Here is a 14,754-nt window from a genome sequence, read left to right on the forward strand (position 1 = left end):
CAGTTTCAGGTTGGGTCTTATCCTTGGTTTGGAGAACTACGGTTTTTATATGGTATCCTAAGTAGTACTCAAAATTTAAATTATCCTTCATTTCACATTTATCCAAGTTCAATTAATGTTAATAAATATATGCTTAATGATATATATATATATTCCATATGTTACTTAGGAAGTCAGTAGGTTATTAGACTTTTTTTTTTTTTTTAAGATTTTGTTTACCTGACAGAGCAAGTGAGTGAATGGGGAGGAGCACAGGGGGAGGGAGAAAGAATCTGAAATAGACTCCTCACTGAGTGTGGAGCTGGAGCCTAGTGTGAGGCTTGATCCCATGACTGTGAGATCACAACCTGAGTCAGAACCAAGAGTCAGAGGCTCAACCAACTGAGCCATTGAGGCTCCCCAAGATATCATACTTTTAATCAGTGATAGATGCTGCAACTCTTAAAACATCAGAAATTATCTTAACCTATTGTTCAGGAATAGATGTTTCCCTATTTCACATTTCTTAAAAATGATTAGGAGCTGTCTTTGAAGCAATAAAAAACAAAATTCATATAATCTGAAATTTTTGAAAATGAAGGTTTAATGTTCTAGTGGATGACCATTTTGTTATTTTCAGGGATATATGGTTTCTGTATATAAGAATGTTTGTCATGCTTAGGATTACTTTGGGAATACTGGAGAAGAGAAAGATAGTTAGCTATCATATTTGGGATTAAGTAGTAGCAGAAAAATCTAAGACCAATAGACAGAAATTACTTGTAAACAGAACATTAGGAAATTACTCCTTGATAAAGAACCAGGGTTCTAGTATTTATTTCCAAGACACTAACTACTTGCTAAAGGGTGCATCTATAAATACCTGACTGGAAGGAAAATATAATTTATAAAGCTGTTTTGCTGGTGTTATCTACAGAGGAGATTAAAAGATAATTTATTATAGTGGATAAGAGTATAAGTTTTTAGATTTGAAGTGCCAGGATTCCAATACTCGCTCCACCACTTACTAGCTTTGTGACCTAGGAAAAGTCATGTTACCTATGTGTGTGCTGCAGGTTCTCTATTTGCAAAAGGAAAGTAATAATGATGTCTTTCTCCTAAAGTTTGAAAATAAGGATTAAATCAAATAATACATGAGGAATGCTTTTGATAGTGCCTCCCCCATGTAAGCCTAAAAATAAGTGTTCTTAGATGTTATAATTTACCTGTGAAAACCATACTTATTTCCTTTTCAATTCTAGGTTTTACTTGTATATGGATTGGCATTCATGGTTATCCTTCCAGTTGTTGTAGTAAGTTCTAATTCTCTTTATTAACAATGTTTGGAAAGGGAATTGGTGGCATGCTTTGGAGTCTCTATAAGATTGTAATTTGTATTAGAGTATAATCAATTGATCCTTGAATTTTAAGAATCTTGTATTCAGCTGTACTTTAAAGGTCTTCTAAAGGTGATATCATCTGAGTATGTTAAAGTATATATAGCTCCTCCCAATAAAAGTTAAACACAACTGAAATATACAGATGTATTTAGAATTAAGAATGTCTTCCTTTATCACCTCTCTCAACTTCATTTCTTTGTTAGAGATAATCACAGCTAAATTTGGTGTTCTCCCTTTCAGATTTTTTTTTAAAAGATTTATTTGTTTATTTTGAGTGGGGGTGCAGAGGGAGAGGGAGTAAGAGAATCTCAAGCAGACTCCCTGCTGAGCACGGAGTCCAGTGCAGGGCTGAATCCCTTGGACCCTGAGATCACGACCTGATCTGAAATCAAGAGTTGGACACTTAACCAACTGAGCCACCCAGGTGCCCCTTTCAGATATTTTTCTTTGAATTTTATATACATACACACTTAAAAAAAATCATCTTACTGTATGTATTGTTCTGTGACTTCTTTTGCTTCCTATATTAGAGCAACCTCATTTTTAAAAATAAGTGCAATAATACCTCAATATGGACATAACAAAGTTTATGATTTTGTGACTTTCTTTTCATTTGTGACTGGTGGTTTTCTCTCAGGTCTTATAGTTCCTGAGTCTCATAGTAAACTAATAATTAAGTTGTCTTGCCTTCATCATAGGGTTGTTGTGTGAGGATCCAGCTGTATGGAATCAAATGAATGAAAGTAGTATATTAACAGTAAAATTGCTCCTGACCTTACATAACAAATATTTATTGAATACAACCTGTGTGTGTCAGGAACCAGCTTGTGCTTTTAAAGCAATGGGTTGTTTTGGTTTCTGTTTTGTCTTCAGTTTCTAGCTGAAACATAAATGTTTTAAAAAATACATATATATATTTAAAATAAATAATATATTTTAAATAAATAAATAAATATATATATATATATATAGTGAGGTGTAGGTTGCTGTTTAGGTCTTGGGCAGTATAAATACTTGCTAAATAATTTGAAATATGTAACAAAACATTTGTTCTAAAGTTCAGGTATCGTTACTTGTTTTATGAACATTTAGAAAATTTGGCCAGAAACATATTCTGCATCAAACCTAATATTTATTGTGGTTTTGATACTTTATTTATTGTTCAATTTTATTTGCATTTTAGGGCTCTTGGTGGTATCGCTCAATACGCTATAGTGGAGACCAGATTTTAATACGCACAACACAGATTTATACATATTTTGTTTATAAAACCCGAAATATGGATATGAAACGTAAGTAAATTTAAGTAGTCATGATATTATTTTCTGAGTCATTCTTTTTTTATATATATATTTTTTCTCCCTTAGTGTTTTCTTTTTTTTTTTTTTTTAATTTTATTTATTCATGAGACACACACACACGGAAAGAGAGAGAGAGGCAGAGACACAGGCAGAGGGAGAAGCAGGCTCCATGCAGGGAGCCCAACGTGGGACTGGATCCTGGGTCTCCAGGATCAGGCCCTGGACTAAAGGCGGCGCTAAACCGCTGAGACACCTAGGCTACCCTTTCTGAGTCATTCATGTGGGGTCGATATATATTCAACTGGAGACACTTCATTTCAGTGTTATACTCCGTTCGTATAACTAAAGCTGAGGAAAATGCTAACACCCTTTATCACATGTATTTCTGTTATTCCCAATTACCCAATTATCCCAATTATCTATCTATCTATAGATAGATATCTGAGTAATTGGGAATAACAGAAATATAAATATATATATATTTTTCCCCTTAGAAATTTTAAGGCAAAGCTTCATATAAGTTAATTTTGTAATAATACTAGCTAACATTTCTTGAGTGTAGTGTGCCAGGAATTGCTAGGGATTATGTATGTGTTAACTCATTTAAGCTTTATTTTGCTCTCATAAGTAAGTTACTGTTTTTAAGCACATTTTATAGATAGGGAAACTGAGCTTAAGGATACAGTAAGTGGTAGAGTTAGGATCGAACTCAAGCAGTCTGGTTCCCAAGCCCTAAAACAGTACATTATACTGTATTAATCTTAGTAAAAATAAATAGAGATTTTGTGTGTTGAAAGAAAACTGCCAGAATATTTCATTCCCAGAGTCATAATTCAGAATTACTTTATGGAAAAAGAAGCTCCATTTAAGCAATCTTTTTTTTTTTTTTTAAATTTTTATTTATTTATGATAGTCACACAGAGAGAGAGAGGCAGAGACACAGGCAGAGGGAGAAGCAGGCTCCACGCACCAGGAGCCGGACGTGGGACTCGATCCCGGGTCTCCAGGACCGTGCCCTGGGCCAAAGGCAGGCGCTAAACCGCTGCGCCACCCAGGGATCCCAGAAGCTCCATTTAAAGTACTTTCTTTGATTCCGTAAAGCTAACATTTATGCCTTTCAGAATCACTGCTCTGCAGAAATTATAGACATATCCTAGACAAACCCTGCTTCTCCTCCTTGGGGGAAAAAAATGAAGATACAAGTTTTAAAAAGTTTTAAATTGTGCCTCATTGTCGAATACACTTTTGTTCCAAAACCAAAATGGACTTTTCTATAATTTCGATTTGCCAGTTTTATTAATTTTTGTTGTTAATGAGAAAGAGACTCCGAATCATGCGACTGTGTGAACAAATCTTTTATTTTTGAGGAATGAGATCTTTTATTTCTGAGGAACAAGTGGTTGTTAACTCTCCCTCATGCACACATATCACTCTTATGTTGAATTGAAATATGAATACAGAAACCCTCTTATGAAAATGTCTCAAGTTTATGATGTGTTTTAATGTGTTTTTTGCATCAGTGATCTTGATTTCTGATTTATTTCTGAGAGTGACACTTAGCCTTACACAGTTCTATTAGAAAAGCATTGTTTAGCTTCTGGTAGGTTTGGTTTTATGTATCCTTGTTTACTTTAGTGTTGGCATCATTTATTATATAGTTGTCTTAGGAATAGGTGTTTCATGAAATATTTGAGGATAATGATGGTAGTAAGTTGCACATATTAATAACTGTGCTTACTGTGTGTCAGGCACATCTGTGAAAAAGTCGAGGTTCACAGAGAGGTGAAGGATATTGTCGTAGGTCATTTAATTAGGGAGTGAAAACTCTAGGGTCTATGCTCTTTTAATCTCTGTACTGTCCTGCTTTTTGCGAGTACATTGCATGTATCTTCTGGAAGGTGTGATTGATGAACTATAGTAGCAGTTGTTAAAGAGTTTGTATAGACTAATGAGGGTAATGCTGGATATATGTGGCTGTGAATCATGTGTATGTCAAAGAGCACTTCTCACAAACCCTCCGGGGTTCCATAATAAAAATTTGTCTGAACTACAGAGTATTTCAGTTTACTTAAGGTGCTGAGATGTCATGAAGTGAGGAACCTTAAAACTCTTTTTAACTCATTGTTTTTCAGCCCTGTTTAACTATGGAGTCCCACTTTTTCCACATAATAGCTATATAGATCACATGGGATACTTAATAATTACCTATAGAAAGTTTCTGTGGAACACATGCTTAAGTACAGAAACAGATGCTATTTGAAGTGATTTTAATGCATCCAGTGCTTTGGGACCCTTAATTTGATGAATATGTCTATTTATAGGTAATTTTGTACATATTTAGAAAAGCAAAATGTTTCTTTTTTTATGAGAGAAATGAATACTTGTTAGTGGAGTTCAGATGATTTTTAGCTTTGTGTGCAAGTGGAAAATTGCCTCAGTTTAGGATTAATGAAGTATTATAGGAGAGGAAATTAATAGGTTAACAATTTATTTACCTTCATATTATTTTTTTGTTTTCTTAGGTCTTATCATGGTTTTGGCTGGAGCCTCTGAATTTGATCCTCAGTATAACAAAGATGCCACAAGCAGACCAACAGACAATATTCTGATACCTCAGGTTAGACCTATCTCCCAGATTCCTTGATACAAGCATATAGGTACTAAAGTTAATGCTTTTTTTAAGTACATATTTTTTATTATTTTATTAATTTTATTTCCTCTAGCTAATCAGAGAAATTGGCAGCATTAATCTAAAGAAGAATGAGCCTCCTCTTACCTGTCCGTATAGCCTGAAAGCCAGAGTTCTTTTACTGTCTCATCTTGCTAGAATGAAGATTCCTGAGACCCTTGAAGAAGGTATGGTTCTAATATCTGCAGGGTTTTTTGTTTTTTTTTTTGTTTTTTTTTTTTAAGATTTTATTTATTTATTTTAGAGAGCACATGCGAGCTGAGGGGAAGGAGAGGGAAAGAATTTCAGGCAGACTCAGCTGATCATAAGCCTGAGGTGAGGCTCTGTCTCATGACTCTGAGATCATGACCTGAGCTGAAACCAGGAGTCACATGCTTGACTAACTGAGCCACCCAGGCACCCCTCTGCAGGGTTTTAATGGTACAAAAGCAATGGGTTTAATTAGACCTCATGGTATAGTGTTTTTTGTCACTGTTCTTTTTTGCTCAAATAATTGCTCAAGGACCTTTTAAAAAGAAATTTTATGCTGCATAATTCACAAATATTTTGAAGATCTAAAAGTAATCATATTTTGACAAATGTTAAAATTTAGTATTTCAAGGTGAGAGAATACTCTGAGAAATGTTTAGCTAGTTGCAGATATACAATACTTTCTAGTGACTTTTAAAAAGATTTTGTAAACTTTTCAGGGGAAGAAAAAATGGATTTCACAACAGTTATCTCCGTGAACTCCACTACCTCCAGCAGGGGTTGCTGATGAAGGCTTTAATCTTTATTGCAAGCTTCCTAAGTGCTTGAAGCCCCCTCTATATGTAAAAGAAAAGCAGTGTTTTGGGACAGTGGTATTCCCAGGAATGTCATGAATTTGACTGTCATCATTTCTTCTTTACTTGTATTATTTCATTTGAAGTTTTAAAAGAAAATTATTATCCCTAGGGAATAAATGTTCTTTCTGAATGAAGCTTCTCCTCTTCTCTCCGTTTTTAAAGCCAATAATATAACTAAATGCCTTTGAAAACAAGGCCAGTTGATGTTCAGTAATTGGTGATAAGATACTTGTGATGGAATGAAGGATCACTATTTAGGCATTGTTATTGGAGTTGCAAATTAACTAGTAATTCTGATTTTCCTAATGCTCTGTACAGATATAAAGCCATCTCTATTTTTTACCAATTATCTAAGAAAAACAGGGAACAATTTTTTTTTAAGTTGGGTACCAGTTCCAGTCGATGATCTTAATAGCCATTATATGCAGTAAAAATGAATCTGTCTCCCTCTTCCTCCCCCTTTTCTTCTTCCCCCCTTCTCTTTTTGCATTGACTTAACATTTATTCCCAATCTTGGTCTTTGAATTTATTCATAGTTACAGAAATTTATGTGCAAAAGAAGATTCTTAAAGTTTTTAAGTATAATAAGATTAGGATTAAGCTTTGAGACTGTTTCTTCTGAAACAGTTAATTTATGAAGCACACCACCGCACACCACCGTTACATTAAAAATTTGCCTTTGAAACATCTAATCTGAACCGAAGGTTTTCTGACTGATTTTGACAGTGCTACTTAGAAGAAACTGTTGCGTTCAACCTGTAAAATTCTGAGGTCATATAAATTTAGTATTGGTCTTACACCACAGATGATCAAGGTATTTTAACTATAAGAGTAGAATGATTTGTTGGAGATTTTCCTTTGTTTTGCAGATCAGCAATTTATGTTGAAAAAGTGCCCTGCCCTACTTCAAGAAATGGTTAATGTAATCTGCCAACTAATAATAATGGCTCGGAGCCGCGAAGGTGAGGTGGAAATGTAATTAATTATGTTGTAGTTTTTCTTGCAGGCATATGCAGATTATACTTCATAGTTTTTAAGATTTATGAGTATCTACAGTGATTCTGTCTTGTATATACGTTGAATCAGCTTTCCCACTTTTGTTCACGGTTTTTCTTACTTCTTTCCTATGTTTTCCATTATGTAAAGTCTTTATCACAACTCACGTTTTTGAATTTATTGTTTTATTGTTTGTCATCACTTACTGTTTGTAAAGATATAAGATACCTTTTCCTTCCTTTGAATATTTTTAGAGTTAGGTTATTCTGTATTTTAACAATGAGTTTGAAATAATTCCTTAAGTGATGTAATAATAATTCATCTGACATGTATTTCACATGAAGGGAAAAAAGAATGAGGAGAAAGAAAAAAAAGAATGAGGGAGTTTGTGGTTAATAATGGAAAGGGAGACCCTTAAAGGAGATAATGGTTGTGGTTTTTTGTTACAGCTGATGTCAGTTCTTGGCATGCTGTCAGTTCTTGGCATGCTGTCAGTATGTTATGGATACTGATAAAGTTTTGGGAGGTGATGGAAGGATTTTCTGTTAAATCGGTGCTTGTTGCTTGATAATGATTGTTGCATTTGAACATGTTTGTATATTTTTGGTATCTTACAACTTTTTTTTAATTTAAATTTTACGTCCTTAACATACAATGCAGTACTGGTTTCTGGAGTAGAATTCAGCGATTCATCATTTACATTTAACACCCAGCAATCAGCATAACAAGTGCTTTCCTCCCATCACCTTTCTAGTGCATCCTCTACCCACCTCCTCTCCAATTACCCTCAGTTTGTTCTCTATTGTTAAGAGTCTTTTATGGTTTGCCTCCCTCTCTGTTTTTATCTTATTTTATTTTTCCTTCCCTTTCCCTATGTTCAGCTGTTTTGTTTCTTAAATTCCACATGTGAGTGAGATCATATGGTATTTTTATTTCTCTGACTTACTTCACTTAGTATAATACATTCTATCTCTGTCTACGCCATTGCAAATGGCAAGAGTTCATTCTTTTTGATGGTTGAGTAATAGTCCATTGTGTATATATGCCACATCTTTCTCCATTCATCAATCAGTGGACATTTGGGCTCTCTCTGTGGTTTGGCTATTGTTGATAATACTGCTATAAACATTGGGGTGCAGATGCCCCTTCAGATCACTACATTTGTATCTTTGGTGTAAATACCTGGTAGTGTGATGATTGCTGGGTGATAGGGTAGTTCTATTTTTAACTTTTTGAGGTATCTCCATACTGGATCTTACAACTTTTGGAGGAAAATCAGCATTATGATCTTAAAACTTGAGGTCTTAAGGATATTCAGTGAATCATGTTTTTGTGATGAAGTGTATAGTCCTGAACATATAAAAAGTCCAGCCTTGTTTTTTCTTTTGCTCCTGTTCTTTCTAAGAAAGGGAGTTTCGTGCTCCAACTTTGGCATCCCTAGAAAACTGCATGAAGCTTTCCCAGATGGCTGTGCAGGGCCTTCAGCAGTTTAAGTCTCCCCTTCTGCAGCTCCCTCACATTGAAGAGGACAATCTTAGGAGGGTTTCTAATCATAAAAAGGTAATTCTTTGCTACTTTAAAATCAGCTTTAAGCAGTTTGTCATGTTACTTAAAGGTAACATGAATAAAAAGGATTCTAAAAGTGTTTACTATGAATTTCTTAGGTTTAGAATGTCTTAAACACTGAAACTATCCCTGTTGGGGTTCAGTTAGCATTTTCTTGGTTAGGGAGATGTTTTATATTTTATCTACTATAAGTGATTTTACTACTTTGAGGGTCAGTGCATTTTAGCAGTTAGAACTATTCTTTATAGTATGTTACCAAAAATAAATGTACAAAGTAAAAATGCACTGTATGCTTTCCAGTCATTTCAGGCCTGGCTTAAAGGTTGGGCAATGGCGTATTGGTTGAATAGGAACAAAAAAATTAAGCTTTCAGAAAATAGTAGATCAAATACAGATGCTTCTAATTTAGATAATGCAATCTATAGTAAAGATCTGATGATGAATCTTAAGATGTGGCAAAAATATGTGTAAATGAAAAAGCTGGAAGAAATATAAGAAAAAGCAAATTACAATTTTTAGATTTTAAACATTACTTTGTATACATTAGACAAAGTGGGCAGAAAATAGACTTTGGATTTGATAATATATTAAGGTAGATGTAGTGTGTATTAGAAATTTGCATATGAGTTCTCTGTCCTTTCAGGTAATTATATTGCTCTTATAAATTTGTTCACATTTTTAATTGAAAGCTGTGTAATCAAAAAGTGGGCATTTCACCTGTCTCATGATCTAATCCCTGTCTGTGAAAGTAAAAATTAGTAACTAATACCAGATGCCTGGAAATTAACACTCTCCTAAGTATCCTTTTAGCCTAGATGGATATTACTGCAATAACAGACCACTTGGTATATTTAGAAAGTAATAAAAATGAGAATATTGCATCGTTATAAATCCTAAGGATGCTGTTGTACATGGAAATAAATTCCATACTCTAAAGGTTTTTATCATTAAAATTGAAAATATGGATCAGCAAACTGAGCATATCAAATGACAGTTGTTTTTGGTTGGGTCAAGATTCTATGAATATTACTAAGTTTTTTTTTCTCCTGACTTTATTTTTTTCTAAATTAAAAAAATTACCCTGTATTAACTTTGTAATTAAAAAAAAAATCCTAAATTTGAATTTCTTTGGATAAAAGGCCATGAAATGCTATAAAGTTGTATCTTTTGCTTTGAAATGTGTATGCAGATCTTCCTCAGCTTACAGTGGGGTACATCCTCATAAAGCCATCGATCGTAAGTTGAAAAAATCCTAAGTCAAAAATGTATTTAATACCCCTAGCCTACCAAACATCATAGCTTAGCCTAGCCTACCTTAAACATGCTCAGAACACTTACATTAACCTACAGTTGGGCAAAGTCATCTAACACAAAGCCTGTTTTATAATAAAATGTTGAATATCTGTCTCATGTAATTTATTGAATACTATACTGAAAGTGAAAAACAGAATGGTTGTATGGGTACAGAATGGTTGTAAGTGTATGGATTGTTTCTCTTGTGATTGCATAGCTGACTGGGAGCTATGGTTCTGACCTGCTGCCCAGCATAATGATAGTATTGTATGAAATATCACTAGTTCTGAAAAAGATCAAAGTTCAGAGTATGGTTTCTACTGAAGGTGTTGCTTTTGCAGCATTGTAAAGTTGAAAAATTGTAAGTAGAACCATTGTAAGTTTGGGACCAAGTGTAATCTTAACATTTTTCTAAAAGTTGTTGGATTTTGTTTTAGTGAAACATGGTAGTTTTGTTTTTGTGAAAAATTCTATGACTTTGGGATTTATTTTCTTTCTCTCTCTCTTTTAAAATTCAGTACAAAATTAAGACTATTCAGGATTTGGTGAGTTTAAAAGAAACAGATCGTCACAGTCTACTGCACTTCCTTGAAGATGAAAAATATGAAGAGGTTATGGCTGTCCTTGGGAGTTTCCCATATGTGACTATGGATATAAAATCACAGGGTAAGTGGGAGATTTCCCTATTGAACAGTTTTTTCCTTTTGTTTATGTGGCTTGAGGTTCTCGAACATTTAATATCATAATGTGTAATTAGACTGCAGAACTACAGTTTACCTGTCAGATTGGCTGTGAATGGACTATTATGATGTATGCTTAATAGTTTGGAGAACACTGATAGAGTCCCACAGAATCTTACTTTGATTATCCTCAGAATGGGATTACACTTGAGAACCCTCTGTTCTGTAGTTCAGATTTTGGGAATATCTTAACTTTTCAAAGAATGAAAGAGATTTTTAGATGTGCTGAAAGATATTGCAATATATACTGTTAGTGTTAAAGAAATAGCTGCTTAGCTCTAAAATTAATTTTTTAAAAACCCAATTTACTTTAAAAAGCCTTGGAAATGACCATGTTCTATGCCAGATTTCATGTGTTTTTCTCAACCTGTCTCTGCTGGGGTGAAAAAATCCATTTTTCTACCTACAGAATTGCCCTGTGAGTGCCCATTTTAATAGCTGTATAATATCTTATAGTGGGGGCAGAATTAGAGATTATCTGCTCCATTTCTTCACTGGAACTTTATTCTCAGTTTTGATATTTAGTAAGTTCCTGTTAGAACATTCTTGTGAGACCAAGAATACAAGGATGCATTAGGAATGGTATTTGTCTATAAAGAGCTTATGGTCTAGTTGAGGAAATAGGATGTAAACATAGGATCAAAATAAGGGAACAAGGCAGAGGTTAAGTGAATAACACAGACATTGTGCCATTTGTTCATTCAACAGCTATTGAGTGCCACTCAATTTTTTTTAGGAGGGGTGTTGGGGAAGCAGACAAAGCTTATGCCTTATTGAGTTTGTATTCTAATGGAATTGAAAAGAGAGAAATGGCTCTCAAAGACTAGGATATTTGAGAAGTAAGGTAAACTGCAACTGTTTTCAGTTTGGCTGGAGCGTAGGATGCATGGAATGAAACCGGGACTGCTTTGGTGGGGGGTTTGGATTTCCTTGTGGTCTCATTGGGAAACTTCATGATGTTTTCATCCCATCGCAGGGTTTTCTTAAAAGATTTTATTTATTTATTTGAGAGAGAGATGGTGAGAGAACATAAGCAGGGAGGAGAGAGAGAAGAAGGCTCCCTGCTGAGCAGGGAGCCCTATGTGGGGCTCCATCCTAGGACCCTGGGATCATGACTTGAGCAGGAGGCAGATGCTTAATTGATTGAGCCACCCAGGCACCCCCATTCCATAGCATCTTGTGTAGACAATTTATTGTATTCTCACAGTGCTATCCAAATGTGTAATATGAGTAATATAGTTAATGGAGGGAGAAGAGAAGAATTTGACAAGCAGGAAAGGGACATCTGCATGATCCAGTGCTAGAGATGATGGGTCTCTTTCCCATACTGCTTACAGGCTGTATAGAATCTCCTTTAGGAAAAAAAAAAAAAAAAAAAAAAAAAAGAATCTCCTTTAGGCTTTTTCTCCACTTGAAAGCATCACATGACAGGTAGATATGGTTATAGCTGTTAATTCACATGCAGTACTCACACAGAATTGTGCAATGTTGATGAATGTGTAGCCCAGATTTAATAGGAAATGATGGACACTTTCAGATTGAAGAAAGGATATTATATCCTTCTTTTATTAATATTATTTTTTTCTTTTTTTAGAGAGCGAGCAGTGGTCTGGGGAGGGGTAGAGAGGCGTAGAGGGGCAAAGAGAGAGGGAGAGAGAATCTTAAGCAGACTCCATGTCCAATGCGATCTTCAGACCTTACTAAGATCATGACTTGAGCTGAGATCAAGAGTCGGATACTTAACTGACTGAGCCACCCAGGCAACCCCAGAATATTGTATCCTTCTCAAGGCCCAGCTGTTGCACCTCACAGCTAGTAAAGGAGGTGAAAGCAGTTCTAGTTTGTTGGAGGCTGTTCTTTTCCATCTGGTGGTGTATTAATGTAGGCCAGAACAGAGTATGCTAATCTAAATCTGTATAAAAGAAACATAACAAACTTAGAAAATAAGCAGAAATACACAGTGAAAGAACTCTTAAAGATAAAATTTGTAGGAAAGATATGTTTGATTAGTTACAGTAATTTTATTTATTAATTTTAACATTAATGTGTGTGTGTTTTTTTTAAGTTATTTATTCATGAGAGACAGAGAGGCAGAGATACAGGCAGAGGGAGAAGCAGGCTCCCTGCAGGGACCCCAGTGTGGGACTCCATCCCGGGTCTCCAGGATCATGTCCTGGGCTGAAGGTGGCGCTAAACCGCTGAGCTGCCCGGGCTGCCCAACATTAATGTTTATTTTAATGATAAGTTTATTAGTTTTTGGCAATATGTGTAGCAAATGTAGTCTTAACAATTGCAAAAACATTATGAAAACTTTTTAAGGTGCTTTTTAATATAAACAAAACTTTGAAGTTCTTGCCTTAAAAAAATAAATTTAATATGGCTTGGATTACTAGTTCTAATTATTTTATTTCTGACAAGCAGGGTGGCATTGATAATTAAGGTAAAATCTTGTGAATACAAGGTTTACACAATTTAATCGAGTGACAGATTTTTATATCACTATGAAAAAAAGTTGGGGTACAATAGTCATCATGTTGTACTTTGTTTTAAAAGACCTGAGTTTGAAACTTGGCAGTGCCAATATAGCCATTATGTGACCTTAGGCATTTTACTTTAGTTTTGAACCTCACTTTCTTCTTTAAAGTGGAAATAATAATGCTTCATAGAGCTATTTTAAAGATTAAATGAGTATGTTATTGAAGGCAGCTAGTGGAGCATTTTATATAATCAAGCTTTTTTATTAAGGTTAGAATATATTTGAAATAGTGAAGTACCAAATTGAATTTTATTTTTTACTGATTTTTTTTTACTCTTATCTTACAGTATTGGATGATGAAGATAGCAACAACATCACAGTAGGATCCCTAGTTACAGTGTTGGTTAAATTGACAAGGCAAACAATGGCAGTAAGTAATCTCTTTTTATTTTTATGCTTTAAGAGTTATGTGTTAAAAAGAGTTATGTGTTAAGAGATGAAGGGGAAAAGGAGGTGAAGACTTTCAATTATGGAATAAGTCATGAGACTCAAGGTATAGCATAGGGAATATATATTAGAGTAGTGTTAAAAGGTGATAGAGTATAGTTGTCGAATCACTGTGTTGTACACCTAAGACTAACATAATGTGTATCAACTATACTTCAAGGAGAAAAAGAGAAAAAAAGTTATGTGCTGAAGTTCTTATATTTATTTTCTCACTTTAAGTCACATATTCTCTAAGTCAAAACTATTATAGTGGTAAAATCTAATTTTGCAAGTCCTATTAGCTGTTTTGATACTTTAAATTGATTTTTATAATTTTTTACATTAGTTTTTACATACAAAAACCCTTGGAAAATAGATTAATTCTTCATGTGATGATTTGTTAATTCCCTGTGAAACATTATAATAACAAGGTAATGTGAGCATAGTAGTTAAACTCCAAAGTGCTATACAAAGATTAATTACTGATTATTTTTGAGAATTTCATTACCTATTTCTTCTTGGTTAATTCTGAATTTATTCTTAATTTTTTAAATTACAGTGAAAATATTTTTTTTCTAATTATATGAAAAATTTATACTACCTGGGGAAAAAAATTCAGGCAATGCAGAAAACTATAGGAAGAAATTAAAATCACCTAAAGTCCTGCCACTCTGAGATTATTGATTTTGAAGCTCATCACTTTAGCTATCCTAATGGATGAATACCCATGGGGTTAAATGATGTTTTTACTATCATGGATTCCTTTTCTCACTCATCTCCCTCAGGAAACCCCTTGTCTCAGTCCCAGATGACCAGAATTTAGTCTTGTGTGTATCCTTGCGTATCTTTCTCCCCATGCTCATATTTACTGTCTGGGCCTTTATAGTGTATGTGTATATATATATATATACACACTGATACTTTTCTCATTCTCTTTCATTAAATTCAGTCACATTGTGTATGTTTCCTGTATTTTGTTTTTCTTAGTTTCTAGAACATGT

General features: G+C 34.2%; 1 protein-coding gene across 1 annotated transcript in view; it reads left to right on the forward strand.

The window, feature by feature from the left end:
* Positions 1 to 14,754, forward strand: part of SEC63 (SEC63 homolog, protein translocation regulator) — a 74,398-nt gene that overhangs the window by 31,427 nt on the left and 28,217 nt on the right. Inside the window, exons 7-14 of the mRNA XM_041758961.1 lie at positions 1,242 to 1,292; positions 2,563 to 2,671; positions 5,203 to 5,297; positions 5,404 to 5,536; positions 7,066 to 7,158; positions 8,598 to 8,752; positions 10,570 to 10,717; positions 13,615 to 13,697. Coding sequence (XP_041614895.1) covers positions 1,242 to 1,292; positions 2,563 to 2,671; positions 5,203 to 5,297; positions 5,404 to 5,536; positions 7,066 to 7,158; positions 8,598 to 8,752; positions 10,570 to 10,717; positions 13,615 to 13,697 — 867 coding nt within the window. The remainder of the gene's footprint in view (positions 1 to 1,241; positions 1,293 to 2,562; positions 2,672 to 5,202; positions 5,298 to 5,403; positions 5,537 to 7,065; positions 7,159 to 8,597; positions 8,753 to 10,569; positions 10,718 to 13,614; positions 13,698 to 14,754) is intronic.

The sequence above is a fragment of the Vulpes lagopus genome, chromosome 1 (genome assembly GCF_018345385.1).
Source record: "Vulpes lagopus strain Blue_001 chromosome 1, ASM1834538v1, whole genome shotgun sequence".
Lineage (NCBI taxonomy): Eukaryota > Metazoa > Chordata > Mammalia > Carnivora > Canidae > Vulpes > Vulpes lagopus.